The sequence below is a fragment of the Crocuta crocuta genome, unplaced genomic scaffold (assembly GCF_008692635.1).
Source record: "Crocuta crocuta isolate KB4526 unplaced genomic scaffold, BGI_CrCroc_1.0 scaffold28, whole genome shotgun sequence".
Lineage (NCBI taxonomy): Eukaryota > Metazoa > Chordata > Mammalia > Carnivora > Hyaenidae > Crocuta > Crocuta crocuta.
Genome location: NW_027533256.1, coordinates 6,828,808 through 6,854,285, shown reverse-complemented (window position 1 = coordinate 6,854,285; position 25,478 = coordinate 6,828,808). Strand labels below are relative to the sequence as shown.

The 25,478-nt window shown below is 47.7% G+C and overlaps 1 protein-coding gene across 1 annotated transcript in view; it reads left to right on the top strand.

The window, feature by feature from the left end:
* GRID1 (glutamate ionotropic receptor delta type subunit 1) overlaps window positions 1-25,474 on the top strand; it is a gene marked incomplete at its 3' end in the record, with an annotated part of 707,181 nt that extends 681,707 nt beyond the window's left edge. The window contains exons 14-16 of the mRNA XM_077746455.1: window positions 8,035-8,201; window positions 14,703-14,943; window positions 25,088-25,474. Coding sequence (XP_077602581.1) covers window positions 8,035-8,201; window positions 14,703-14,943; window positions 25,088-25,474 — 795 coding nt within the window. The remainder of the gene's footprint in view (window positions 1-8,034; window positions 8,202-14,702; window positions 14,944-25,087) is intronic.
* Window positions 25,475-25,478: the final 4 nt, after the last annotated feature.

Below are 25,478 nucleotides of genomic sequence, written 5' to 3'. Positions count from 1 at the left end.
AGGCAGGCCCCAGAATCTGAACATCATTAACAAAAGCTTGGCAAGAATCTGGAAGGAAAAAAATCAGTATAACAGAGACAGCTGCTCAGGGGGCTCTGTGTGGCCCTTCGGGGCTACTGATGTTGAACTTTTGATGTGGGAGAGTGGAAGGCCATTTGCAGTCCAGGAGACCTGGGGAGACATTCAGTCCCTGTCAATAGCTGATTCTATGGTCTTGGGCATGGTCCTTTTTGAGCCTCGATCTTCTTGGGAAATTGACAGAGTCTATGCTGTGGAAGTTTATTCTGAACTTTCTAAGAAGAGAATGTATGGGAAAGCCCCACATAGAGCACTTTGCGGGAAGAAGATGTAAAATGTAACTTTCTTTTATTATTTGTTTTCAATAGTCTTGGTGTCTCAACTCCATGACTTCTGCTCCTCCATTTAGTGCTCCAACATGAGACCCTGGAGCCACAATATTCTCTCCCTTTCTAAACCTGCTCTCAAGAGAAGATCAGAAATTAATGGGCACCAAGGTCTGTATTGTTGGATCTCTTAGATTTAGCACCCATCAGCACCACCTGGAGAGATTATTAGATTGCTGAGCTCCACTCCCAGATTCAGTGGATCTGGTATGGAGCCTGAGCATTTACATTTCTTATTAGGTTCTCCAGTATGCTGATGCTGCTGGTCCAGGGAACACACTTTGAGACCCACTGGTCTATATCATAGACTTTGAGGATGTTAAAGCAGGACAAGACCTAAGGGACCATCTGGGCTCGTCTTCCATCTTTACAAATCAGTAGTGAGTCAGTAACTGGGCCAAGATTGTGACCAGTCTTTCTAATTTACCAGGCTGATGCAGGTCCAAGCTTTAAGCTATAAAGATGATGCTGATGATGATTATCATGATCATGAGGACAGTGTCTTAGTGTTTGAGCTCCTTCAGTGCATCAGACACTTTCCATGTTGCCCCTTCCTATGATGAGACTGTGAGGTGGGCTTGCTATTCTTGCCTTCTATATGAGGTCATGAAGTTCCAGGTTTCAGGTGACTGGCCAAGGGCACTAAGAGAAAGCCTGATCTGCCCATGTCCAGACCTTTGCCATCATTGACATACCAGGCCTTGCTCTCTATGAAATGGAGGTAAAGATTCTATAAAGGAAGTTAAGGAATCAAAGGAAAGACAATATAAGAGTAAGGACATTGGTGGCCTGAGGAATTACTTGCCATTCTCCCTACCCCTTGGTGTGCTCCTCACCACTGACTTTGTTACAAGAATACCAGGATGGGACAGGCAATCATTGCAGAGATCTTGTAGGACTAATGCCTGGCCACCAGGAGCCATTTTATGCTGCTATAGTCTTATGACATTTCCCTTATCCCAGTCCTGCCACTCAGGTAATGGGCAGCCTCACTGTGACCACCGTGACAAACCTGTGGGGTTGCCCTCACACCTGCACTCATGTCCACAGACACACACACACACACACACACACACACAGAGGACATCCCCATACCAGATGGCCTTGCTGCCCCTTTGGTTGTCTTATCTCATTGTCCAGCTCCATCCTGTTCACTCTGGTCTGAAGCCAGGAGCCAAATTGATTTTGTGCCCCATGGACACCTCAGAAAAGCAGCCACTGCACTACTTGTGGAAGAGTTATGTTGCCATTTCCCCGTCCCATGAAGCCTTCCCTGCTTTTCCTGCTTCTTCTGCTCTGGGTACTGATCTAGGTAAATGGTCATTTTCTCTGCCTTCATGGCAGGTGTCCTTACCTGAGGTTAGCTTGTGACCACCTCTGAGAGTCCTGTTGATTGTCTGCCCTACATTTGCATGTCAATTTGGACATCCTGTCCATTGTTCAGAGAGACCAGGAGAGGTAGGCTCCTTCCCTGCTGATAGTCTGTTTATCTTAAAGTCTTTGTGGTTCTCCAGGCCCTTGGCACCTGAAACTTCTCTGCTACTTCCCTGGGGTCTGTGGTACTCACACACACACACACACACACACACACACACACACACACACAGAAGCATGCATTTATGTACTCTTTTGTACTCATACTTACACACACCCATACACACACATACCACAGTCCCCCACAAAGCATGTTGCTGACTTGGTCAAGGTGGAACAGTGGCTGTGGGGGGAGCGTGTGGGAAGATAGATGTTCCCATAACAGCTGACAGATCAGTCTCTGGAGTCAAGCTGAGGACTGCAGAAGGGCAGAGAGAGAGTTTGAATTGAGCCCTCACTATTGCCAGGCACACTTCATTGTGTCCTATAATTCCACAGTCAGAATAGCTCTCTAGGAAGCAATCAATTATTGGTCCCCAAGATTCTAGGTTCCCCAGAGCTGGGACGTAGCCCTGCATTTGTCTTTGTCTACAACTCTTCTCTTTTCACTACACTGTGCTCCAGGAAGGGGGCCGAATCACTAAAATTCCCCTCTTGGACAGCGGCAGTCACAGGAGAGATGCTTTACAAACTGCAGAAAACATGGGAAACACAGCAGATTAAAAGAAACCAACAGGGGCGCGTGGGTGGCTCAGTTGATTAAGCGTCCGACTTCATTTAGCTCAGGTCATGACCTCACAGTTTGTGGGTTCGAGCCCCACATCAGGCTCTGTGCTGACAGCTAGCTCAGGGCCTGGAGCCTGCTTCAGATTCTGTGTCTCCCTCTCTCTCTCTCTCTGACCCTCCCCTGATCACGCTGTCTCTCTCTCTCAAAAATAAACAAACATAAAAAAAGAAAGAAACCAACAGAAGTCACCCATGGTGGCATCACCCCATGTTGGTATTTGGTGCTTGATTTTTTTTCTTCGTAAACATAAAAAACATTATTTTTACATAATGATTTAAAAAAGATATCATAATGCAGCTACTCCAGTGTAACAGATCCTTTTGCACCAAACAGCATAATACTGGTTCCCATGTATGTAGCATCCACCTTAGGCCAGGCAAGGTCCTAAGCATGTCACATTTATTGAGGGATTCAATCCTCCTCAGAACTCTGTAAGCTATGGACCGTTTTGCATCCATGAGAACTGAGGCCCAGAGATGTTAAGCAACTTGCCTGCACTCACACAGTCAGCAAGCAGTGCAGCTGGGATTCAAATCCATACCGTTGGAGCCACACTCAGGCTGGCCCTGGTTTGCCACAGACTCCCTTAGCAATCACTGCTCTCTTAAGAGCAATGGTAATGGTAATGTAATATTCCATCATTTAATATTATCCTTTACCCAGTTGATTCTCAAGTGTTGAACATTTAGATTATTTCCAATTCTTGCTAGTTTAAACAAGGTTACTTGGAAAATCTTTGTGCAAACATCTTTTCAGAAACTGAATAATTCCTTAGGATAGATCCCTAGAGGTGGAATTGCTGTATATGCACATTTTAAAAGCGTTGGAGTCTCCCCACCAAATTGCCATTCCAGAAATATCGTGCCAGCCCACACTCCTACCGGCAGACTGTAAAATTGTCCTTTTCTCCACAGACAGTCTGGGTTTTCACCGTGCATCTTGTGATTCGGTGCACATGTCACTGTAGCCAGGGTTCAGGCTGTGTATGGCAATGCATTGCCAGTTCATGACCATGACCATGGGAGCTAATGCTTGGGACACTTGAGAGGGCCAAGCTCCGCTTTGTTGGGGTGAAAGTGGATTCTGGGAGAGGCGCTAGGTGTGCCTCCGGATGGTGAATGCACATGAGGTTGCATCAAGTGGCCAAGGAGTCCCCGATATCCTGACAACCCCATCCGGAGATGGCGTGGTCTTGTAACTTCCATCTCATAGCAGTTCAGCAGTTCCACAAGCCACCATGTTTACAAAGCTGGAGAAAGACTGTCATTGCCATAGGAGTGTGTTCTGTCACCAGCCATACTGTCCTGGGAAGTGCTCAGAGGGCAAGGACACCAGGCCCCACTTCCCCAGTCCCTCTGTCATGGGTCCAAGCAGGGCAGAGGGGATAGCAAGGCTTTCTTTGGAACCAGAGGAACCTCACCTTGACCTGGCTCTTCCTTTCATGATCTGGGTTTGTTTTGGACAAGTCACTTTGTTTCTCCTTCATCTGTCAAAGAGGGTGGATGTTCTGCCCTTTCAAATTATACTTGGGATGGCAAAGGAATCAGGGCTCTGAAGGTCTCAACACCCAGCAGGCGCTCTGCACCTTCTCTGTACAGGTACAGGTACACTGCAGACGCCTGATTTCCTTCAGCACTTCCTTCCCAATAACATTTGTGTCTGATGTTTGCAGCCCCAGCATTCTTGTTTGGGGGAGCAATGTGGTTGCCCCTTTCTAAAAGCAGTTAGAATGGAGTAGAAGAGCATAATGAAGTTCTTGCCTCAAAGGTTTTTGTCTGGGAGTTTGTGCTCCAAGTGAGTTCTGCAAAGAGTGGAATCAGTGGTGCGATGAAAGGCAATGCGATCTCATTTTATTATCTGTGTGGAGCAATGGAGAGGGAGTCATCCAATATCCCAGCTCACTCGTGGCTTTGTTTATTGTGCCCAGTCTTCCTCCCGCCACAGAGGCTGATCACACTCCCCCACATGTTAGGAAGGATGCTCTAAACGCTGGGGCCAGGCACTCTTGTGTCTCCATCCCTTTCCATTCGTTCTCCATCGTGCATGTGGACTGGGCACAGAGTGGACTTCAGGGAAGGGCTTGGATCCTATTTGCTAAGATATTTGCAGCGAGATAAGTCAGGGTGGCCTGTCTACCTGATGCTATCCTGGCTTCCTGGGGATGGGTGCTCAGATGCCTTTGACTGTGTCTAATATCAAAGCTGTTCTTTTCCTCCTGTCCCTGAGTCTTCACATCTCTTCATTTTTATGTTTAAACCAATTGCCTTTTCATTCCCTGTTAGGGAAAGGGGAGAATGAAACAAAGCAAAATGTTTAGATGCAGTCCAGGGAAATAAGGGCTGTATGTGGGTAATGTCTGGGAAATTGGAGAGCCCTGCCAGGCCGCTGTGTTGTGTTGCTGAGCAAGGGCACACAGGGGAATGGAGATGAGACTTGGTGCCCGTGTAGTGTGTGATAACATAGATTGTGTAACAAGATTGAAGAAAAACCTTTAACCAGCTTGTCCTAGGAATCACTAATACCACTTTGTTATGTAATAATTCTATCCATCTTTCGGCCTATTACATTTCACATGTATACAGAACAATAATAACACTGTATCCATCTATTGTTTTCTACTACTTTAATTTTGTGTATGTATGTATATACATATATATATGCCTCTGCATATACATATATTTCTGTGTATACACACACACACACACACGCATGCACGCACGCACGCACGTACCAGGCTTTGTGGATAAGCAGCACAGAATAAGAAGGTAGAAGATAGAATCCCATGGAAAGCTGGTTTTGATCCTATAAGGGAGAAGCATGTCTTAGAATTTTGGACAGGGTGTGTGTACAGAGCCCATATAAAGGGGACATAACCATGAGGGGTAGCATGTTTGGGCTTCTTATAGTTGTCATCTGAATGTTCCTGAGAGCATGGCCAGACCTAAGAAGATTTCTGTGTTACACAGGGTCTGTGACACACTAGGAACATGGGGAATTATCTATAAGGTCCAGAAAGTTTTCCTAGATCCTAGCAGACTTGGGAGGCCCAGGAAAGGATCTGATACTGCATTTTACTCAGTATGGGGCTACGAGGAGGATGTAGGAAGCTCTGGAATGCTGAGGAAGTGGGGCAGGGATGTTGGAGATGAATAATTTCAAAAGGCTAGAGCCCAATGCAGCTGGAGCCTCTGATGTGGTCCATGANGAACATCAGCCTCTCCAGCCACCCCCCCACCCCCCCACCTCCCCCGTTCAGGCATTGTCAAGTAGATTATGGACGGGCCACATGCTCCTTGAAGCAGACATAAACATAATAGTAACTTTAGTGTCTGTTTAAAAATGGGAAGACTCGCCAGCTCAAGAAAGAGAACTACTCTCCCCCCTCTTTTCTCGACTGCCTTCCTGCTTAAGAGATTAGCAGCTAAGACTTGTCAGCATCCCATCCATGTGTTTCCTGCCTTCTCAGCTGAGGCCAGCAAGACGATAAATGCTTCCTTCTTGCAGCTGCGCTCACCTGTCACTGAGCCCAAACCGGAGCCACAAACACTTGTCGCTTGAAGGAAGCTAAGTGCCTCCGTAGAACGGCTGCACCAGGTTTTTGTCAGAGTCAGTTTCCACTCAATCTGAGCCAGCCTATTTCGTTTTCCTTCTTGGAACATCACCTGAAAGGTGGAAACGAACCTGATCTTAATTCTTCCTTCAACATGACATGCCCTTTTGAAATCGTACAAATAACAATGTCTGATTGTCATGTTGAATTGCGAGCGTGGATGTGAAATGCTCCAAAGTCAGACCGAAGCCAAATATTAGGTCATAAGTCAACATTTTGCTGAGAAACTTGGATTCTAAGAGGTTGAAAATTTATATCTTTTCAAGAGAAAACTTGTTTGCCAGCAGGAAAAAATTTCAAAGACTGTTATCTTCCCATGTGGAGGGAAAGAGATGAGTGTAATTTTGCAACCTGGGTCAAAGTCCTTTAGGGACTTATGAAATTGGCTTGGCCAAGGAATGCAGCTTTGATGTAATATTTGGATTGCTCCCTGAGGTCCAAGTCCATGTGTGGCACAGGAACGTGTGTCATTTCTTACAAGGTCTTTGGGCAACATTGTTGAATGGCCAGGAGCAGCCTCTTCATGCCGAGGGGTGCCATGGTCTGCTCACAAATCCTTTTGATGAAAACCTTCTGAAGAGAAAATGAGCCATTTTGACCCACGGGCACTTTGAGTCCTAACAGAAGTAAAATCTTGACTACCTTCATCTAAGTAACAATAGCACTCTTTGGAAAGTCTCAGTGGACGTGAAGACTCACCTGAAGCAAGAGATTAGCACAATGCCCAGGACAATGCCTCAAAGCTTGTAGCAGGCCAGCTTGATCTCTTGTCTGTGATCTTTCACCCCTGCCACCAAGGCCAGGCTGAGGCCTTCTGGCACCTGGTGTGAGTTGTGGTGGGAGGGAAGATGTGGCAAAGAGGCAACTGTGTGCTCACTATAGAATAAAAACCAGGCACTTGGCTACATTAAGAACATTATGCTCTATTTTAAGCCGGCCAAGTGACAGTGTCTAGTTTGCATCTCCTTCCAAAAAGCAGAGCAGCTCACATTTCTTTTGAGTGCCCAAATTCCAGGCAAAGTCAGAGTTAAGGCTCATGATAGAACTGAAGGTCTGCTATGGATGGGTGTGATGAAGTGGGACTTCAGTGTGGCCACAGGCAAATTCCTAATGGAATAATCTGCAACCACTGCATTAATATAGAAACGTCCTGTGTGTGTGCATATGTGTGTGTGTGTGTGTGTGTGTGTGTGTGTGCACTCTTGCTTGTGTGCCTGTGGATCTGCATATTTATATATGTGCTTGTGCATGTGTGTATGCATGGGGACACTCATGTGTGGGCAGCAGAAGGCACATGGCAGAAACACAGCCTGGCACCATCAAAATCAGGACCCTGACCTTATGGGTTCTTCCCTATGCATAGAAAGTTCAAGTTCATGACTTAGATATTAAGCCATGGCCATTCAGGGGCATTCAATCTAGGGCCATCTTCCATGTTCACCGTAAGCAGGGCTCAGCCAGTTTCTAAGTAGAAATACTAAATGGGTACTATTACACTCCTCCTAAATCTCTGATCAGAAAATCTCAATTCCCTGGGTCAGACTTCCTGCATTTTCCAAGGTACGCTTGCTAATCTATAAAATAGGTCCCTGCCATTGCAAGCAGGTGGCTAGCCTTAGAGCCCTCCTACCACTTACCTTTCCTACTTTTCTGTGTGACGTATGCTGTCCTGGAGCATACTGGAGATAGCATCACAGCCTTTTGTGTCTAAACATGATGAACGACAAGCCAGTGGCTTGCTGTGCTGGCTGACGGACAGGGCGCCACCTTGACGGGTCCAGCAAATCCCATGACTGAGCTACTCAGTGCCCAAAACTGATACAGGCCTACCTGACTCCATGGTGATTTTGGTCTTTCAGGCAAAGAAGGGGAACTACGCCTTTTTGTGGGATGTGGCAGTGGTGGAGTACGCAGCCCTAACAGATGACGACTGCTCTGTGACTGTCATTGGCAACAGCGTCAGCAGCAAGGGCTACGGGATCGCCCTGCAGCACGGCAGCCCCTACAGGGACCTTTTCTCCCAGAGGTAGGCATCATCAGCCAAGGGGGGCTTGGAGGATAATGTTCTCTTAGGAGACAAGAGCGAACACAAACTTGGTTCTTCCTCACGTGACCTCAGCCCCGATTGTGTACCAGCACATGCTCCTCCCTCCACCCCAACTAGCCCTGTGCCAGCCAGGAATGAAGAAGAGGAAGTATACGGTTCCTTCTCATGAAGGTGCATAGTCCTGGTGGGAACTGTGATGCGGGCAGGCAATGCCAGCACAGCGCAGTAAGTGCAATGGAGAGGATAGTCTAGAGGTGGAGAAGGGCAGAGGAAAGCAGCTGATCAGAACCAGGAGGCCAGGGAGGGCACCTAAGTGCCTAAAGAATGAGTAGAAAGTAGCCCTACTTTAAAATTAAGTGAATAATTAATTAGATCTAATAAGAGCCCAATAATTATTTATTATTATAAGTTTTAGGAACTTCTAAAATTGGCCGTCAGTGGGCAGAGTCAGTGTGGGAAGGGTCAATGTGGTTTTGAAAAAAAATGTGGTCAGAGAAGCAGCTTGACTCCATATCCATGTGCACATGGGCTGAGGGGGCAGCTGCTATCTGCGGGGACAGGCAAGGGACCTGCCTCCTCCTCACCCTCCCCTGATCAGCCTCCTGGTAAATAATACTAGCAAATGGTAGGTGGGGTTGGGGGTAAGTGGGGAGGAGGGCTTTATAGACCTGGGTATTTATATTCAAGCCTAAGCAAAGGCACATGGGTACCCACCACCAGAAATGAAACATTGTGCCTAGTTTGTGTTGGCTTATCAAGCTTCCCATGTAATTTGCCAGTGGGAGTCCATCCCTTCTTGGGTCTGATCTTCTCTAGACTCTTGGGCATGATCAAGTTTCCAAGTGCTCAGTCTGGAACACCAGGCCAGCTTCCTTGTGAAAAATAGTCTGTCATCAATACCTTGCTTTTTCCGTCAGAAAAACTTATCTTAGTCTTTGACTAGGGGTCTTGGCCTGACCAGACAAGGTGGAAGTGAGGAGCATTGGTAAGCTCGGTGGCCTAAGCTGTTCCTAAGCACATCTGTATCTTGGGCCCATCACTCTCACATGTCTCTGAGGTCACATCCTGGTGAGTGAAGAGGGCAGGACTAAGGAGCGTAGAGAGGAATCCCAAAGGACAGGCTGTGTCTTGGTCCATCAAAATCCAAAATGGCAGAATTGTCCAAGTGAAAAAGCTGGTACCCAGGCGTAGGTGCAACACCAGTTGACTGGTAAACACAGGCATCCTAGCACTGAGGTTAATCCATCTGAAGGGGCAAGAGCTGTTAGAGGTCAATTTAACATCCTGAAGCTCAGAGAGGGTCACTCATCCAGCTCCTGGCAGAGTTGGGAGGAGAATGTAAGTCCTATGCTCATGTTACTGTCAGATCTCCAATCCCCACTGCCTTCCTTCTCCTACCTTCAAGATGTGGGTTGGGCTTTTGTGATCATGAGTACCTGAGCCTAAACCCCATCAGGAAAAAGCTGAGGACGGTGCCCTACAACCCATCCGTTCAGTGGCTCCTTTGCAAAACTGGGAAAAGAGATAGAACTAAATATGATAAATAAGGCTTCTGGGTTTTCTCTAGAACTTAATCAGGTGTACATTCTGTGCCTCCCTTTGCTTCCTGGAGCAGAGATATGAGAAGGGAGAAGGAGGAGTAGAAATTTATCAATTGCTCAGATTAAAGATATGAAGAAAGAATGGCTTCTCACCAGAATGTGTATTACGTTGATGTTCTTTTTTTTTTTTAATTTTTTTAATGTTTGTTTATTTTTGAGAGAGAGAAACAGAGTGTGAATGAGGGAGGTGCAGAGAGAGAGAAAGACACAAAATCCGAAGCAGGCTCCAGGCTCTGGGCTATCAGCACAGGGCTAGATGCAGGGCTCCAACCCACAAACAACTAGATCATGGCCTGAGCCAAAGTCCGATGTTTAACTAATTGAGTCACCCAGGTGCCCCTACATTTGTGTTCTTAAGGTTTACTCCAGTTGATTTTCTGAGACAAGAGGCTCAGGGCATTCCATAGACCATCAACCTGTGAGCACCTTTCTGGAACAGATGGTAAGGTAGCTGGGGGGCCAACGCAGCAGCAGCACCAAGATGGTGCTCACAGAAGCACAGGGTACCCAGTGAGGGGAAGCTTAGGGTCCCTGTATGTATGACCTGCCCAGGGATCTCCCAAAAGTCTGCTAACGTGAATTACTGGAGAGAGGAGAGAGCTTGCTTCCTGGCTGGGTTGTTCAGTAAGTCAGGGCAGCAGAAGGCTGAAACCAGAAGGGAACCTAAGGATTTTCAACCTTGCTCCCTTCTAATATTGTAAGGCCTGCTGGGTGCAGAAGTAATTCGATGTCCTTTGTGTGGCCCTAGAGGGTAGCGGATGAGGACCAGTGTGTGGGTGCAGGGTCCCAAAATTCAGGCTTCCTCTGGAACAGACCTGTGCATTATCTATCGATGTACTGACCGTGGGGTTCTATTCAAAATTTCTGACTCTGTGGGCTGCTCCCCCAAGCCCAGGAGTGACCATTAAAAAATTTGTGGTTAGTCCAGTCTCCTGGTTATTCTGGCAAGAAGTGATTTATTACTCTTGGCTTTCATTAGAAGGCCATGTGCTCTATGACTGTAAGTGAATGTCCCCAGTGGGCTATGCTGCCCTCCAGATTATCATCACCTATCTCTATGTCGCATCTCCGCTCTTTTGGGCTGGAAGCATCTCCGCTCCCCTGCCTGGGCAGATGGGTATCTCTTCGAAGGAACACTCAGACCTCAGGTTGTCAGTGTACTGCTGCCAGTGGTTCTTGAAGAGGCTCCCCATTGTATGGTGCCTATAGAACCATGAGCTGCCTCTAGTTGGGGTGTGCCTGAGAGGAGAGAGGGGGCAGATCAAGGAAGCAAGGCTCTATGGCATTTACAGAAAAAAAAAGGTCTTATATAAATCACAGATCCCAGTCTTATCTGGAGCTGCTGTAACTTTCTTTCCCTTATTCCTGGGAACTAAGCGGTTTCCTTGAATATGGGTACACACCCTTGCTTCGGCAGAGGACAAGATCTATAGGCTACGCCTTCTACATGTGTATGGCAGGGGTTAAGTGCTGTAGCCTGTTTGTGGACCATGGCATGCAGGGCCGGCATTCAATAAATGTTTAACAACTTAATAGCCATTTATAGAGCACCTACTGTGTAGCAGGTTCCCCAACTATTGACCAGAGGAAAGCACCTGCAATTATATCTGTCTGGAAAATAGAACAACTGGCTTCCAGAAGTGGCTATTATCGCTCCGGCTTACTCAGACACAGGAGTATAGATTATTATAGTGTGCATTAGTTTAGCCTCGTTCTAAGACTAATTTTGTGCCCATGACTTGTTTTATCTTTCCTCTGTTGCTTACATATTTAAATTTTCCTTTTGATTTGTTTGTTTTTACTTTATTCTATGTTTCCCTATAAATTGCCTTACATCCTTCCTGGAATAATATTGGACATACAAATGCATACAATTAAAAGGAGCTGGAAGAAGAGAGGCATCGGCAAAACTAAGTAGCCTGCCTGATGTCGCAGTCAGTGAGCAGAGATGTAAAAATCAGACCTTACAGCTGTGCTCTGGCCAGTTTTTCATGGTCCCATAGACCAGAGCCTAACTCTCAGAGAGCCGCTGACTGCACTTAGCAGCCTGATGTTCTGGAAAGAGCATGGCCTCCCGCGTCAGCATGCCCCAGCTCTGAAGAGTAATTTTGCCACTTTCTAATTGCAACCATGAACAAGTCATCTAGGTGCCGAGCCTCAGGTCTTCAAGATGTAAAACCAATTCACTAAGAACTACTTTGCAGGCTGCTAGGGGGAATTACAACAATGGGAAATGATTGGTCCCTACTATGTTCTCAAGAAAAGGCGGTGCATGACAGTACCGGACTGGATAGGGTTGCTGGTCAGCATGGCCATCAGACTGTGCAAATTTAACCAGCTTTTTTTGGAGCTTTTATTACTTGCCATGTCTTGAGCTGAGTGGTGCCCATGTGTCCCCTTTCCATTTTGTCACAATCATGTTGTGGTAGGAGTTGTTATGATCTCAGATGTTAGTAACAAGAGCACTGAAGTTGAGAGGTTGCATACCATGGCTACTGTGATGGCACGGTCCGGGTTTGCATGATGTCCATCAGAGCAGAATCGTGCTGGAGACAAAGCTCTGCTGTCTCTCTTTGGTCAGCCAGTCATCTACACATGAGTCTTCTCAAAGCTGTGAGATCCTGCATTTCCAGCCCTGGGGTTCCTATAATGGCAGGAGGCCCAGATTACTCAGACCTGCCACCATAGACTTCAATAGTGGTCTTTCAGCATGATCCCCTGGCCAGCTTCTCTAACGTGTCCAGAGCCACACATAGGTAGTGGGACACTGAAGCTGCCCAGGTGATCATGGGAGGTACCATGTGCCACTGTGGTGCTCAGTGGCATACTGAGCACAAGCCCAAGGCGTACAGGTGCACATGTCAGTTATGCATTTATCTCAAAGACCAAGTCCCTACAGGCACAGCAGCATATTAAGTCTTCTGTGCTGACTCTGACTTGTGTCCTTGGCACTTAATAGACATTATCTCACCATGGCCATTTTAGTTTAGATTAGTTTTCATGATTCAATTAATATATTCATACACATATTGATGCAACCAACATTCATCAATGGCCCAAGTTGTGCCACCACTGTGCTTGCTCAGGAGAAACCATGGCATGTAACACATAGCCTATCCTGAAGGATCTACTCACCTTCGTGGGTCCATCTTGCAAAGATGAGCCAGCCAAGATTAACAGGGGCCAGTCACTTGTTCTGTGATACTCAGCTGAGACCTGGTGCCTCCATTCCCTGCTTCTTGCACTGAGCCAAGCTATTCACAGCCCATGAAAGGCCATGCGATGCTGGGTCCATGATGGTGACAGGTCAGAGGACCCCCTCTTGGGCTGTCACCTTCCCTCTCCAACAGCCATAACCCATGCATGGCCATAGATCTCAGCCTCAGCTTGTGGTCACAGCTGGCCTGCAGTGTAGGTCTAGGGCAGAGATTGCTCAACTGGACAGTTGGAAGTGAGCTTCTCTTGACTGTACAGCACCACTATTCTTGAACCGTGCACACCCAAAAGGCTCAGGGAGGTCACAGAAGGTGTTATCACCTGGATATATCACCATGGACCAGGCTGAAAGAGTCCCTCTCCCCAGATGGAAAAGCTTGGGTATGAGGATCCTGGGGACTTCCAGATACTATTCGCTCACTGCTCAGACCACTGGCTTACAGAGGGAGTCCATAAAATACCACAGTAAAGGAAAGCCACCATCCAGACACCTACATAGGGAATACAGGAGCCCAGGGATTTGTCCCATCTTGGCGATCAGGATGGAATCCAGACTTCCTCTCACATCTTCTCAGAGCCCACATTCTCGACTCACTCCTGCTGCTTTAGCTTCGTTTCCCACGATCTTCCTCCTCACTCTCCACTCTCCAGCCTCAGTGGCCACATTGTAGCATCTCAGATATGCTGAGCACTTAGCCCAGACAAGACTTTCAAGCATGGCTATAGGCTTTCCTTCTCATTGAATGCCATCCCTGCCAACCACAAAGTGAATTTGGCAGGATATTTCACCTCTCTGTGCCTCCGTTTCCTTCTGTATAAAAATAGGAGAATGGAAGGAACTATATCAAAGGGTTGACATGAGAATTAAACACTATCTGTCAAGCACTTAGGATATATCCTGGCATGTAGATTATGTCAGACAAGTGTGAGCTATTTGATGACTAACCTTCCTTCAGGTGCTGCTCAGCTGTCACTTCCTTGATGAGGTCCTCCCTGTAACCCTCCTGGGCTAGACACTCGCCCACCCAGTGCACCATTTCTTAGCATCTGTACTTTCATGTCATGGTATTGATCATAGCTTCGGTGTTCACATTGATTGCTCTAATTGTTTCAAGGTCCATGTTTGTGTCTCTGGACCGCGCCCTCAGCAGTGTTGAACATCATACATAACACAAGGCAGATACTGCTCAAATTGAATGAATGAATGAATGAATGAATGAGTGATTTGGGGAATCCTGGTGGGAGAAACTTACAATGTATTGAAGTTTTAAAGAAAGCATTTTTTAACTCCACAGTCTTGAGTGTTGCCTCGTCTAGTTCTGTATTTTCCTATTTTATCCCCAGAGCTTGCTCCCTATTTCATGTGAAGGGTCCTTATGTGCTCCGTTATTGAACTTTATCCATGGGTGGTGACACAGGGTAGGAGGGGGCATCAAGGCCTTTAAGGAGGAGAGAGGCAAAATCTCTCTCCTTCCCAAAATGTGGGTTTTGGGAAGAGCACTCTGCCTCAGAGGGATTGGGGAAGGAAAAGTTGGGGCAGAAGAAGAGCTACCATGGTTCAGCATGGTCTATGGAGGGGCCAGCACGGTGGGGAAAAACCAAGGCCCCCATGACCACACTGATGAAGCTAGTGGCTGTGGCTCATGTGGATTGTATCTTGCAGGATCCTGGAGTTGCAGGACACTGGGGACCTGGACGTGCTCAAGCAGAAGTGGTGGCCGCATATGGGCCGCTGTGACCTCACCAGCCACGCCAGTGCCCAGGCTGACGGCAAATCGCTCAAGCTGCACAGCTTCGCTGGGGTCTTCTGCATCTTGGCCATCGGCCTCCTCCTCGCCTGCCTGGTGGCCGCCCTGGAGTTGTGGTGGAACAGCAACCGGTGCCACCAGGAGACCCCCAAAGAGGTCTGTGCCCTGAGTCCTGCTTCTCCTTTCTGCATCCTAGAGGCAGGAGAGTCCCACTGGGCCACTTGGCGGGTGGTTTTCTATCAATCAGTATTTACCGAAGTCACTTGTCTGGAGACGGTAGTGGTTTATTTGGGGGGGATGGTGTCCTTGTTTTATTTTTATTTTAAAGCAAGAGAACAAATGTAGGGGATGTTTTTATGCTTGAACAAAATGCCAAGGCACCAGCCATGGCCACTAAAGTCCTGTATTTATCTATAGAGCGGGTACAGCATGAGCAGCGCCAGAGAGCCCTTCCCCACCCTGCCCCGCCCATGTGCCTCCACCCTGACCTGGAGAGACCAACTGTAGGGTAAGAGAGGAGACCTCATTCCTTCTCGGTTCTCTTTGCCTTCACATCAAGGGCCACAGGGCTCTGCTGTTCCAGCATGCAAGTAGGGACTGGCCCTTGCCCCTCCTATCGCCCCTTCTTCCTTTCCCTTCCTCCTCCTTACAGAGCCCAGCCTTCCCATGTCCCTCCAGGAATACCCAGCACAGGGAGCATTGCGGCTCTGTCCAGACTTCAAGTTCTGGCACAAAGCCCTCTTAATGTGTGCCAACCACAAGCTGATTCTTTCCACAACACTTCCTTCCATTGGGGTTTTATTCTTCTTCGAGTCTAGTTTTTTTATGCAAAGCCTCCACCAAGGCACCCTGGAGCCAGTTCCCCTACGGGAGGGTGGCAAGGAGTGCCATTTAGGGATGGTATGTGCCAGCGGAAACCTACACACAGGCAGGGAAGCATAAGCCGAGCCACTCCATTGCGGGGTGCCACTGTGTGCTGCCTGTACCTCAGCTTCTTCTGAATTATAATCAACAGATTATGTTGATACAAACAGGTATAAATTTCAAACAAGATGCAGCAAAGTAACCAGCGCCAAATCCAAAGAGGCAGTGTCACCATGGCCACCATCTCTGCAGCGTGGAGAGACTGGTTGGCCACACCCCATATCAGTCTGAAATGGAGCTCCTGGCAAGGGGGAGAGGGTGAGGACAGACTTTCCATTCATACCAGGCAGCGAGCTCTCTGTCATCACACTTAGTTTTTGCTGGAAGGATCTTGCCATTTGATTCAGCATATTGGAAATGTTCTGGGGACATCCATCTTCCTCATCTGCCTTCTGTGTTCTTCCCTGCAAGGAAGTGCAAAGCTTGGGTCTCCCATGGCGTCAGTGCTTCTCCTGCCACCCCTCATCCACAGGAAAGAAGGAAGAATGAGACCTAAGGGAAAACCACTGAACGAAACAGTTAATGGTTCTGCTTAAACTTCTTTTGCTAATGGGATTGTGTGTGTGTGTGTGTGTGTGTGTGTGTGTGTGAAGAAGTCTTTGGGAGGGACGTTGAATTATTCTGATGAGTAGTTTTAAGGAAAGGCCGCATATATGTCCCCTTACCAGCCTGTTTCTCACCACCCAAGTCTATATGTACAGAAGCATCGGCCTGTACCCAGGGTAGGGTGTCCCTAGAGCCTTCCCCACCGGGACAGGGGAGGACCAGATCCCATTGCATTCTCCATGTTGTTTGGTTTGGGTTTGTTTTTTTTTTTTCCAAACCCAGTCAGCCACAGCCTGATTCCTCTGTGCATATGCCCTTGGGTCAGGGGAGCAGGAGAGGCCCTCTGGGTGGGGAGCATCTCACTGTCATGGAAGTGCTGACGTGGGATGGCATGGACACAGGCAGAGCCCTCCAGATGTCCCTTGTGAACCAGATGCAGAGAGAGGCCATTCTTCTGGCAAGACATTCTCATCTGCTTCTAGTCATCATGTCCCTTCACATCTGCTAGTTTAGTGTTTAGTGACAATCCTAGCCTGAGAAGCCCAGAGTGAATGATTACAGTGTGCCTGCATGTCTGTGTGTATGTGTGTGTGTGTGTGAGAGAGAGAGAGAGAGAGAGAAAGGGAGAGAGAGAGAGAGAGAAAGGGAGAGAGAGAGAGAGGAAAGGAGAGTTGGGAGGATTGATTGTTGGAAAGACCAGGAGACCAAGAAATGACCCAGTTCTGAGGAACAGCTCTCTTCTTGCCAGTAAAGCATCCTGTCTTCTCTTCTGGCTTTTGCATAAGCCTCAGGTCTCAGGCATAAGAGAGGATGAAATACATTGGTCCAGCCTAGGAAATGTGGAAATTTCTGCACCTGCCCCCATCCTGCTTCCAGATAGGAATGAGGACCAGTGAAAAGACAGGTTGCAAAAGCATAGTAGCTGCCTTTCTTTCAGCCCCTCCTAGAGGGTTACTAAGGGTTGCATGATAGAAGAAGGAAATATTCCCCATCTTTTCCCTGTTTTTGTGGGTTTCTGATTTTCAAATGAAATTTCTCCCCCTCTCCTCTTCCTTTCATAAATATGTCTTTGGCGGCACAGTCCATGTTCCCAGGGGGCTTACCTCTGCAGGGGAAGATGTGGCAGAGAGGTTGACCAAAGCAGTCTCCATTCATCAGGGCCCTTCACAAGTGAGCAGAGGGTACCATGGATGCACTGAGGGGCACCCAGCCCAGCCTGGGCATGGGGGGGGGAGGTCATAGGGTGCAAGGGTACCTGTTGGTGAAGAGTTCATCAGTCTTGGAGAACTCAGTGTTGAAGAGTTGGTACAGATCGTAGAGCTGGAGGTGAGATTGGAAGTTGCCCACGGGGCAGGGTGAACAACATGGAGGTAAATAGTCATCACACCTCCTGGAGCTGTGGGGGCTGGAGTGTCGGCATCAACAAGGGGATGCGAGTGGAAGAGGCTGAACCAGGGGGGCAGGACTTGCTCCGAGGGAACCAGGCCAAGTGGTTGAGACTTCATCATGCAGGGAATGGGAACCAGGAAGGGGTTGAAACAACGGGATATCAGAAGCATGTCTTTCAAACCTTCCACAAATAATAACGGTATTTAATCCAGAACCACTTTGTGTTGGCTGTGTTTTATAGAGCAGCATTCTCAATTAGGTGAGAGTGTCTGGTTTATCTTAGAATGCTTCATTTTGGAACATTGGCCATATTTCTTAAGAGCCAGAAGCCTGTCTTTGGGTGTAGTTCTAGTTGTGTTTAATGGCTTGTGCTGAGATGTCTTCAGACTTCAGACACCTACTTGAGGAAGAGTAGTAATGTGCGTTCAACCCCTTAATATTCATGCGGATTTGAGCTCATATTTTTTCTAAGGAATCAGACTATTATGTAGTTACCCAATGCAGGTGAGTGCAGCAGGCAGGCCCTGTGGTTGCAGTAAAGAGCCACCCTCTAGATTTATGGGGGAAGTAGAGCCATTGCTCTAAGAATAAAATATTCATGAAATAAAGATGAGAACCGCACAAATGGGAGATGACATGAAGAGTGAGGGATGAATCATCTGTCACTGGGCTGGGAGCTTGGAATGTTTGTGCTTCCTGCCTTGCCTGCCCTCCCCACCCTTTCCCTGCTTCCGTCGCAGACAGGAGCTGACAGGGGCCAGGGTGGCCAGGCAGCAGTGGCAGAGTAGCACCCAGCGGGCCAGCCGCTGTCTGCATGGCCCGGCAGCACACGCCTGCTCTCCATGGAAAATCTGTGGTGGGAGACATCCCCTTTGGCTCTGCAACCTTCTCTGCCTTCCGTCCTCTGATGCTTCTTCAACTCTATATAGAGATTTTCTCTCCTGTACCTTTCCCCTCTTCCTTTAGGCCAGCCTCATAGTGTTGCCCTGAGGCTCAACGAAGGAAGGCGTGGAAAGTGCCATAAACAGCACCTGTCCATGGGACGTGCTTGGTGAATGGCGGCCAAGGCGCTATTCCTTCCCAAGGACTTTGTGATGGGCAGTATGGGGTGTGGGGAGGGCAAGTCACATCTTAGGGCACCTTCCCTGTGCCAGGAAGATTACACGTTATCTTCTTAACTCCCTAATTGTCTTTGAGTGCATTGGTGGATGGCATCCTTGGCCCTGGAGAAATGGGATGAGGAAGGGGCAGGGGCAGAACTGGAATATGAATGATGTCTCTGCCACTGGGCCATCCTTGGGGCGTGTGCAGGAGCAGGGGCTCCTGCCCAACATTTGCCAGAGGATTTGGGGCATGAAAGGTGTAACTTGGGGTTTTTTCCTTGAGCCAGGATGCTGGCTCCTAGCTAGGCGTTGACATCCTCTGAGCCCCAGTTTGTCTCTTCGGCTGCAAACTGAGCCTGGCCCCGTGGCTATACTGCTGATATCAGACCTCTTAGCATGAGGGTAAGGATAGTGAGTGTGCATTTCACCCCTTACTCCAGGACCTTCCAACAAGAAGACAGTGAATGCTTATCTTACACCAATGTGTATCTCAAAAGCAGCTCAGACATTCCCCTCTGTAAAATCTCCCTTGCTTACCTCTGTGGGCTGCCTCCCTGTTTCTGGCTGTGATTCCAAATTGCTGCTAATAGTTTACCTGCCTATCCCTGCTTCGAGTCTGTTGGCACTTCTCCACTTCTCTGTGTTGCCATCGCTTTGCCTGGTCTCTGGAAGAGTGGAGCCTCTAGTTAAGAGGTGATGAATACAATCGAAGTATTGAGCACCTTCTACATGCCAGGGACCAAGATGGATGCTTTACCAAGAACATTAGCTCATCTGGTAGTAGGAGCTCAAAAGTGTTTATCGAATGAATAACCAGTCTGGGCTCCTATAAAGAAAATGTTATTAATGTTAAATTGTGGTATAATCATTGCAGCTGGATCAATGGCTTTCAATTCTGGCTGCACATCAGAGGTGATTAATCCTGGAGCTTTTTAGAAATCCAGATACTTGGGCTCCATTCCCCAAAGGGTCATATTGGGTAGATTTGGGCAACTGTAGTTTCTAAAAGCTCCATGTGTGCTTCTGATGTCTTGCCAAGGATGAAAACCATTGGTCTACACAATCTTTCCGAGGGGAAACTGGAAACACAGACCTTGGCATAGCTGGAAAGAGCCCAGGTTTTGGAGCCAGGTAGATGTTGACTCTGATCCCAGTGCTCCACTTACCATGGAGTAGTGTGACCTTAAGCAAATTTCTTCACCCCTAGCCTCAGTTCACCCCATGTACACCTGCTGCTACCACCTATGGTGGGAGATATTTATTAGCTGTCTCCTTTTTACCCTCCCCTATGGAATCTGTGATGGAATCTATCAGAACTCTTTCTCAATGATGCTCCGCAAACTGTCCATCATCTCTTGAGACCACTTCATTAACGGCTCAACTTCTTTGCTCTTACCCAGCCACTACTTTCAGGCCTCCAGACCAGTCCTTTAGAGCTGGGCAAGTCTTCGGAGCAACACTTAAGAAGATCATATTGATGGCATTTTCTTTCCCCAGCCATTGGGTCTCATTTACAACCCAGTTGGTGTCAGTGGTAATGGGAGAATATCTCTACAACCATCCCAGTCAGGTGTGAAGTCCCCTGTCCCATTTTGTTCCTGCCCAACTTAAAGTAAAAGCCATTGGACACCAAACAAAGCCTGTTCTAACGAGTCCCATGTGTAACTGGCTGTTACATAGATGATAGTTTAGTTAATTACCGTTTTCCAGTACACTGAATTATTTCCACGTTTGTGAACAGCGGCTTAATTACAGAACTTTATCTCTCTGCAAGACAATGCCTGGGAGAAGGTCCCCAGTAACCTCTGTTGGTGCATCTGTCATCATGTTTAATATGAGGTGAGAAACGCAGAGCTGGAAGTCAGCTGGATACGTGGATAAATACAGTCCATGGGTTTTATGTCATATTCAGGGATGTTTGACTAGGTCAGTTACCTACAGTAAATTAATGAAGACAGCAGCAAGTTTCCGTGTGGTTGAACACCAAAAACTTGAGATAATGAGGATGTAAACTGATGTAGTTCACATAAAAAAGTCCATTATTTGAATTTGCATAACATAATAGAATGTCCCATTTTGTCTAAAATATAGATAATTATTCAAATCACTCCTGCCTCTTTCCTTGAGCAGGCGGATTATTTCCGCCTCCTTGTTCCTTGGCCAGGGATGGCTGGAAATGACTTCATGTGTGCTGACTCTATGCCCCCCAGGTGATCCAAGATTACGCTTCAAGGCTTTACCGCACAAAGTGCTTTTCTCCAGTTTTCTGCACTTCAGTTCTGACCTCTAGACGGCGGCAGAAGCAGGCAGCTTAGAAATGGATTCGGAGGCTCAAACAGAGTACATGTGTTGGGGGGGTGGTGAGGCATTTTTGTAAGTCTTTCTCATTTTTCCCATCCAGTTAAACAATCAGATATGGGCAGCTCGTGATGCCACCTTGTTCTTCTGGGATTTGTGCTGTGTTGGAGCTAGCTACCAGCAGTAATAGAATTTGAATAGAATGAGGTCCCACTGGTGCAGAGAGGATTAATTACTTCACTGCCATTTGGGGTGGGAAGGTCTCCCTGGAAAGTCTGTTCAGTTGGTGTGGACATTTTCTCTGTGTCTTGACGTGGAGAGGTTATAGGCTAATGACTAACCTCAATTGGAAGCGGATACCCACTGCACAGCTCTACAGTCCTTGGAACTGCTTCATTTGTCCTGAACTTGAGGCAAGAAGAAAAATATATGGATTTAGACAGCTCTTCAAGCTCTTTCCTCCCAAAGTACTGATTCTTGGGTAATTGGGCTGTATCCACACCTACACTGTGCGCTGGTTTTTATTCTAGATGTTTTGGTAGTACCAGATCAAGGTCTCGCAGCTGTGATTATTATGCGAGATGGGTGCCTGTTCCCAACCACTTTGATAATTCCACCCCCTGAGCCTCTTACTTCCCGGGGGAAGGATTTCATCTCAGAGACCTCCTTTCCTCACATTTTTCTTCAGAGGATTTTGGATGGTTGGTCTTCCCCAAAAGTTCTCCTTCTGTTTTGTGGCCCTGGCATTCAATATAGAGAGCTCATTTCACTCTTCCCCACTCTCAACTCTCTGCCTTCCTGTGGCCTTCTTGGACAGGAAGTTCTCCTTTTTCTATTGCTAGTCCCCAGCAAGATGGGGAGCATCTCCTGAACACTTTCTGAGAAAAAGGGTCATGCCCTTTCTTCTAACTACCACGGTGAACAAGGTAGGGACCAAGACACTTGCCTTCCCCTCCAAATTAGTCCACTCTTAAATGTGACTCCATTCTGTCCCCAAAAGGCTTCTTAGAACCCTGGAAAGAAAATCTAAAGGAGGGAAAGGTGAGATTATGGAACTAGCCAGTTCTTCCAATGATCCCAGGTCCATTGGTGATTGGTTTTCCTTCAATGGAAACTGAAGACTTTGCCAGCAGGGTCAGCTGGCTATCGAGCCTTCTCCAAGCTTTGCTGTCTACAAAGAGAAGAGGTTATATTATGAAACCCTAAAAGTTTCTGAAATTCTTTCTCAACTTCTCCATCTTCCAGGATCTCTGATACTTGTCTTCTGCCCTTGCCATAATTTGAAATGAAAATAGCCTATAGATGAAGATATTTACCAACACAGCTGAGGCACTGACTTTGGCCACTGCAGATGAAAGAATTTATCCGGGGCACACAGCAACCATAAGAAGGCTGGAGAAGCAAGATGGGTGGTGGGCAGAAGTCAGGCTTGTCCACAGAACAAGGGGAGAGCAAGATATAGGAGGATAGTCACGGAGCAGAAGATTTGTTGAAGTACTACTGCATTATTGGATGGACAGTCAACTCTTTGCTGTCTCTTTATCTCTTTGTTCAGGATTCAGTTCAGTCCTATTGTCCTTGCTAATGTCATGGTCCTGCATCTTAGCTACAGATGGGCAGGGCACCTGCCAAACTTTTATCCGGTGAGAAAAGAAGTAATTCTCTCAAAGCAAACAGACCACGGTCTTAGGAAAGAATTGATGTTTGGTGCCCGTAAAACAGCCAGCGACTACTATAGCAGTTTAAAAGACTTTTAAAAGTGGCTTCATATGCAAGACTAACAACAAAGCAGATAAAACAGACAAAAAGGCAAAGTTGTACAGAGCTGGGTCAACATGTTTGTAATTAAGAGAACTTGAAATCAGTGTCTTCTATTTTTTTACAGCCTTAAGAATCATGGAAAGACATTTGCATGAGTCACATTTCATCAGGTTAAGTAAAGGCCTGTTACTCTCCATTTTCTCCAATTTTACCCAGGACACTTGCCACCCTGGTGGTGTCCTCAACTCGGAGCTGGTTTCCTGGCATCAGTGAGCTGAGCTCAGCTGTGTGGGGCTTCAGATCCCTGGAATATTAGCTCTGCCCATGGAGCTGTGCCAGTGAATTCTGATGTCATTTCCATCTTTGAATGAAGTCACCCCCCATAGTATCTTCCATCCTCAAATCAGTGGCTTTTTTATTCTCAGGTCTCCTCTTGGCCAGGAATGAGTTTCTTACTGTTTTGGGGAGGTTGTTAGTTTTCTTTTTCTGTGAAAGGTTCTGGAAAAGACAGAAGCCAATGTCTGACTACCAGTCTTGAACTCAGCAAAGGTGTGAAGAGCGCAGTGGCCTTGCCTTCTCTACACCAGGGAGCGTTGAGAACAAGGAGTAAACTGCAAAAGCAACTTCCTTGCCTGAGGAAGGCTGGGTTGAGACTTCATGGGAGTTGGCCACCCATGGGAGAGGGGCACCAGCTACTCAGGTGGCCTCTTCCTGGGGAAGATCCTCTCCCACTAGCCTTCTGGGAGCTAGCCACTGGAATGGCCCCTTGGATTTGTGTGGTTTCTTCTTTTTCCTTTTGAGAGCCCATTCAGGGCCTTTACATCTGTGGTATTTCTTTTTTTATTTTTTTTAATGTTTATTTATTTTTGAGAGAGAGAGAGAAAGCATGAGAAGTGGAGAGGCAAAGACAGAAGGAGACACAGAAACTGAAGCAGGCTCCAGGCTCTGAGCTGTCAGCACAGAGCCTGATGCGGGGCTCAAACCCACAAACTATGAAATCATGACCTGAGCCAAGTCAGACACTTAACTGACTGAGCCACCCAGGCACCCCGACATCTGTGGTATTTCTAACCTCCCTACAAGATGGGCACGGGACAGGTTTCTCTCTCTACCAAACAGATGTCACCATTAGACATCCTGTGGTGTTCTGTCTCAGAGCTCTGCTATTTGACATCAGGGAAGCAGTTTGACATCAGGGAAATATGGGTGGTAGGCATGACCTGGGCTGGCACAGTGGCACTCATGCTGCCTGAAAATAGGAGTGGAACTTTGAACCTCATTGAGGAGCTGGCACGGCTCCTTTGTGGACACCTGGTCTTGTGCCCCCCTCACTGGGGGGAACCGAGCAAATAAAGTACCTCATCTTTGTCTTTTAAGAGCTTTCAAGCAGTCTAGCCTCCTTGATTTACTTTGATATAGTAGACAAAACATCAAGTTATTTGAAAACTTATTTTATTCTCTTAAGCACACAAATAAACACAACCATTTCCTTGCCACCATTTACCTTATGGAGAAAGAGTCAAGGGTGAGGGTCATCCATCTTGTCTGTCTCTACCGTCTTGATACCAGGAAAGTCATGTAAGCCCTGCAAAGGCCCATTCCTCACCATCCCCACCATCGTCCTCATCCAGGAACCAGCCTCATGGGCCCTAGAGACAAGGACATGCCTGCTTGCTGGCATCTCTGGAGATGGGAAAACAGGGTTTTTAGGGTAAGCCAGGCCCCCGTTTCCTGCTTCAGCCTTCCCTTGCTGCCTCAGCCATTCACAAGGGGGGTGACTCCAGGGAGGTCACTGGGCTTCCTGAACCCAAGCCTCTTTTGTATCCAATGGGATGATCATATCAGGCCTTTTGAGCATTGTGAACTCTATGGTTAAAACATGGGACACCCTGGGGGCTCAAGAACCAGGTCCTTGTATCCCCTTGGGAACACTTTCTCCTCCTTCTCTCTCTGCCAGTTCTTCAAGGCATCTTCTCACAGGGGTTGCCTCTGAGTGTGACGGTGGTTCTAAGCCAAGTGACAAGAGGAGGCACAGGTTGCCAAGGCCTGCTTGCTGGGTTTTTGCTACCCCGGGGGCAGTGTCCGAGGCCACCAGTTCCCCGGATAACTGAGGTCCACCCAGATGTAGGGGAGGGGGTATGGGAGGAATGGGGGGCGGTGCTCACCCAGCGTCCACCAGGCTTCACATGCCTAGGGTCTCCAGGCCTCCCAGAATTTTCAGAAAGCCAGCCTTGGCTCATGTTAGGGCTTGGCCTGACCTTCCTGTGCTTTCCCTCCAGGACAAAGAAGTGAATCTGGAGCAGGTTCACCGGCGCATGAACAGTCTAATGGACGAAGACATTGCTCACAAGCAGATTTCCCCAGCGTCCATTGAGCTTTCGGCCCTGGAGATGGGGGGCCTGGCTCCCAGCCAGGCCTTGGAGCCGACGCGAGAGTACCAGAACACACAGCTCTCGGTCAGCACTTTTCTGCCAGAGCAAAGCAGCCACGGCCCCAGCCGGACACTCTCGTCAGGGCCTAGCAGCAACCTGCCGCTGCCCCTGAGCAGCTCAGCCACCATGCCCTCCATGCAGTGCAAACACAGGTCGCCCAACGGGGGGCTATTCCGCCAGAGCCCGGTGAAGACCCCCATCCCCATGTCCTTCCAGCCTGTGCCGGGAGGCGTCCTTC